The sequence below is a fragment of the Branchiostoma floridae genome, chromosome 3 (assembly GCF_000003815.2).
Source record: "Branchiostoma floridae strain S238N-H82 chromosome 3, Bfl_VNyyK, whole genome shotgun sequence".
In the NCBI taxonomy this organism is placed as follows: Eukaryota; Metazoa; Chordata; class Leptocardii; order Amphioxiformes; family Branchiostomatidae; genus Branchiostoma; species Branchiostoma floridae.
This window is the reverse complement of record NC_049981.1, coordinates 10,550,516-10,552,200: the sequence shown is the minus strand read 5'-3', so window position 1 is coordinate 10,552,200 and position 1,685 is coordinate 10,550,516. Positions and strand designations below refer to the sequence as shown.

The 1,685-nt window shown below is 42.6% G+C and overlaps 1 protein-coding gene across 1 annotated transcript in view; it reads right to left on the bottom strand.

Moving 5' to 3' along the window:
• LOC118412453 (potassium channel subfamily K member 16-like) overlaps positions 1 to 1,460 on the bottom strand; it is a 21,852-nt gene extending 20,392 nt beyond the window's left edge. The window contains exons 1-2 of the mRNA XM_035815328.1: positions 1,159 to 1,460; positions 401 to 519 (exon numbers count right to left, since the gene is read on the bottom strand). Coding sequence (XP_035671221.1) covers positions 401 to 413 — 13 coding nt within the window. The 5' untranslated portion in view covers positions 414 to 519; positions 1,159 to 1,460. The remainder of the gene's footprint in view (positions 1 to 400; positions 520 to 1,158) is intronic.
• Positions 1,461 to 1,685: the final 225 nt, after the last annotated feature.

Below are 1,685 nucleotides of genomic sequence, written 5' to 3'. Positions count from 1 at the left end.
AGTAATTCCTGACATTAATTACATGCATTATAAAAGCAGCTACCGTGAATATAAACAATGTGCATTATGTTTAATGTCTCGCAGCTGCGTGCAGATGACACATATATCACATATATCACATGACGAATGCGGCAAATGGAACAGGTGACACTCATCACATCGTCGAAAAACAATACTCTGTCGTCGGAGGTTCCCCTCCGTCACAGTGTAATAATTCTCTTCAGTAAGATAGAGGTAAGAGAGGGCAGCATATCTGTCTATTCCTGTTACTGCCAGTTGTCTGAATGTATTTTGTGGTTCGTCTCTGGGCTTTTACGGCAGAATGAATTGACGATAACAAGATAACATTTGCAATTACAAACATCTCCCTTTTATGGAAAAAATACAACAATGTGATTACCTTTATTCTTCATCCAGGAAACACTTTAGTCGCACTTCTCATAGGTTTGATGTCTTGTGAATTCTGCATCCACCGGGCTGTTTCTTTATCAAATCGCATGCATGTCTCCAGAGCTTCAGCTAGTGTGATATTAATATATAATAGTTAACTATAACACGGTATAAGCAAGGGGCTTTTATCAAGCCTTGATAAAAGCTCCTTGGTATAAGGAAGATTATATAAACTCCTTGGTATAAGTATAAACTCCAACTGAAAGAGTAGCGTTCAGCATCAATTGAGGAAATACTAGTAGACTTAGACTTAGAACTTTATGCACGACAACTGTAATACCCCTGTCACATTTGGCGAAAATCGATCGGACGACGATTCTACCTCGCTTATAATAATAACTTATATAAGCCATACTCTGTACAAGGTACAACGTATGCCTTATACTAAGTATGTGACAGGGACAGGGACGGTTTTCAGATGAAAAATACGCGCTGTCGATCTTAAATATTGCTTATCTTCCATCCGATACGACCAAAATCGTGGATAATGTGACAGGGGTATAAAGGATTCAATGTGGCAACTTGCACATGCAAAACAGTAAGAGTTTAACTACATAAGAAACTAATCTATCTTACGAATGGTAATAGTATAAACAATCAAACTATCGTTACGTACTGCTTCAGGACAGTATGATATTGTCTAATATTGTTAAAGGAGTTTTATATGATGAATTGACCGACAATGGGAATACGTCGGAGGGAATTTACCTTGGTGACGTCACGATGCTCATTAATATGCGCGTGGCCGCCATGAGCGGGAAGAGTTGAACTGGAGACGTGGGGAGGGCGGCTGGATCTCCACACGGATTTAACTCACTACAACCACGTTCGAAATCACAGTACTATTTTGTCGACTAGCATAGACCCTTATATATCGCTCTAGGAAGTTTTAAGAAGGAAGAACTTGATTTGGACGTGCTAGAACGGAGTAGAAACTTGCGGTGCGGCCACGACTTCGACATGGCGGCTTGCACCAGTGGATGACAGCGGGCCTACACTCAAGTCTACGACCGTCTACGACCGTCTGTGGGTTGCCATCCTTCGTCGTAATGTCGTCCAAGGACTCTATAGATTCCCTTCTCCGAACTGTTTGTAGTAGCACGTCCATGTGGAGACATAAGCTGACAACAGGAGGAGGAGGGGGGGGGGGGGGGGGTAAAAATTTGGGCAGCTTGGTGTACGTGTGGGGCCTTTGCCTGGGCCTGCTCGATTGTTCCCCAACAGGGGACGCATAG